Source organism: Gavialis gangeticus, unplaced genomic scaffold, assembly GCF_001723915.1.
Source record: "Gavialis gangeticus isolate Ggan-Ray unplaced genomic scaffold, GavGan_comp1, whole genome shotgun sequence".
Classification (NCBI taxonomy): Eukaryota; Metazoa; Chordata; order Crocodylia; family Gavialidae; genus Gavialis; species Gavialis gangeticus.
This window is the reverse complement of record NW_017729022.1, coordinates 172,373,491-172,374,841: the sequence shown is the minus strand read 5'-3', so window position 1 is coordinate 172,374,841 and position 1,351 is coordinate 172,373,491. Positions and strand designations below refer to the sequence as shown.

The 1,351-nt window shown below is 42.0% G+C and overlaps 1 protein-coding gene across 1 annotated transcript in view; it reads right to left on the bottom strand.

The window, feature by feature from the left end:
- DEGS1 (delta 4-desaturase, sphingolipid 1) overlaps nucleotides 1-1,351 on the bottom strand; it is a 10,133-nt gene that overhangs the window by 2,960 nt on the left and 5,822 nt on the right. Inside the window, exon 2 of the mRNA XM_019516510.1 lies at nucleotides 1-705. This exon is cut by the window's left edge and continues 35 nt beyond it. Coding sequence (XP_019372055.1) covers nucleotides 1-705 — 705 coding nt within the window. The remainder of the gene's footprint in view (nucleotides 706-1,351) is intronic.

Below are 1,351 nucleotides of genomic sequence, written 5' to 3'. Positions count from 1 at the left end.
GGTGTTCATTGTGATAGCCAACATTAAAAGTAAGCAAGTTGAGTGGCCCATAATAGGAATAAGTCTCATGCCCCTTTAGAAACATGTAGTGTTCAGCTATGAAGTGTCCTGAAATAGGGTGCAGTCCCAGTCCAAGCACTGAACCTGCCAGCATGTAACATACTGACTTTATTCCCCAGAAGTAATATATCACAACATCAAAAGAGAGCTGGGCTAACAAGTTGATGATTTCCAGTTGAGAAATAGGCTTGGGATTGATGCAGAGAGGTCGAATGGCGTAGAAGAGGGGCTGAAGAACAATCCAGATGAACTTCCTAAAACGAGTACAGAAAAACCAGCCCTCAAAGTCAGTTGGAATATCCACGTCAATGCCATCCCCTCCCAGGTAGCGATGATGATCCATGTGGTATCTCTTGAAGGATATGGAGTATGGGAGGCCAAGAGGAAGATTGGCAAATATTCCAAACCATCGATTCCACATTGCTTTGCAGTTGCCAAAAGCACTGTTGTGGGAGATCTCGTGAATAGCTAGAGTCATTGAATGACTAATACAGCTCCCAAACACGTAAGCCCAGAATATAACCCATTTCCAGTCCAAGTCTTTAACTAGATAAAATGCTATCAACTGTGCAAGAACCATCAGTACAACTACCCAGATCAAGTGCCGGTCTGGCTTCATCAAGGCTTTTATCTCAGGATGTTTTGCTGTTGTGGCCAAAAGAAAAAACAAAATAAAGAAGTTAAATACAAAGAGGGAAAAAAGTTGCAACAAAAAAAAGCTTAGTGAAAAACTAGAGACTGCTCCGGTCATATTTCCAACTATTTGGATTCCATTTATTAGGAATAAGTATCCCACCAGAATATGGACAAGTCAAACCAAGCAGGGACTTAACCAGTAAAGTGATGACATGTAGAACTACGTCTATCCCTGCAGTACATAGAAGCTAAACTTAGGGCTGTTTCATGTAGGCCAAGTTGTTCCAGCTCACTGTTCACTTAATTTAGGGTAGTTGCAGGCACATTTATGCCAGTTGGGATTACTATTAGCTATTTCAGAGTCTGTCACAGTTAAGGCTGCTCAATTAATCGTTCGCAATTAGAACACTTATAATCAGAAAGTCAGGCAAACATGCTTGTAGTGGAGGAAGGAGAAATCCTTCAGTTGCATCTGCTGAAGGAGGCATTCAATCTAAAACACAAATTTCTTAGTAGTGCTTCACATGACTTGGGTCCAGAGGTTAAAGAACTCCATTAAGAGCAATGTGAAGAGAGGAGAGCAAGACAAGTGCAAGTGGTCACACAAGAGCATCTGTGACTCCTGAAGGAACTGCTCGGTGGAGCCAACAGACCC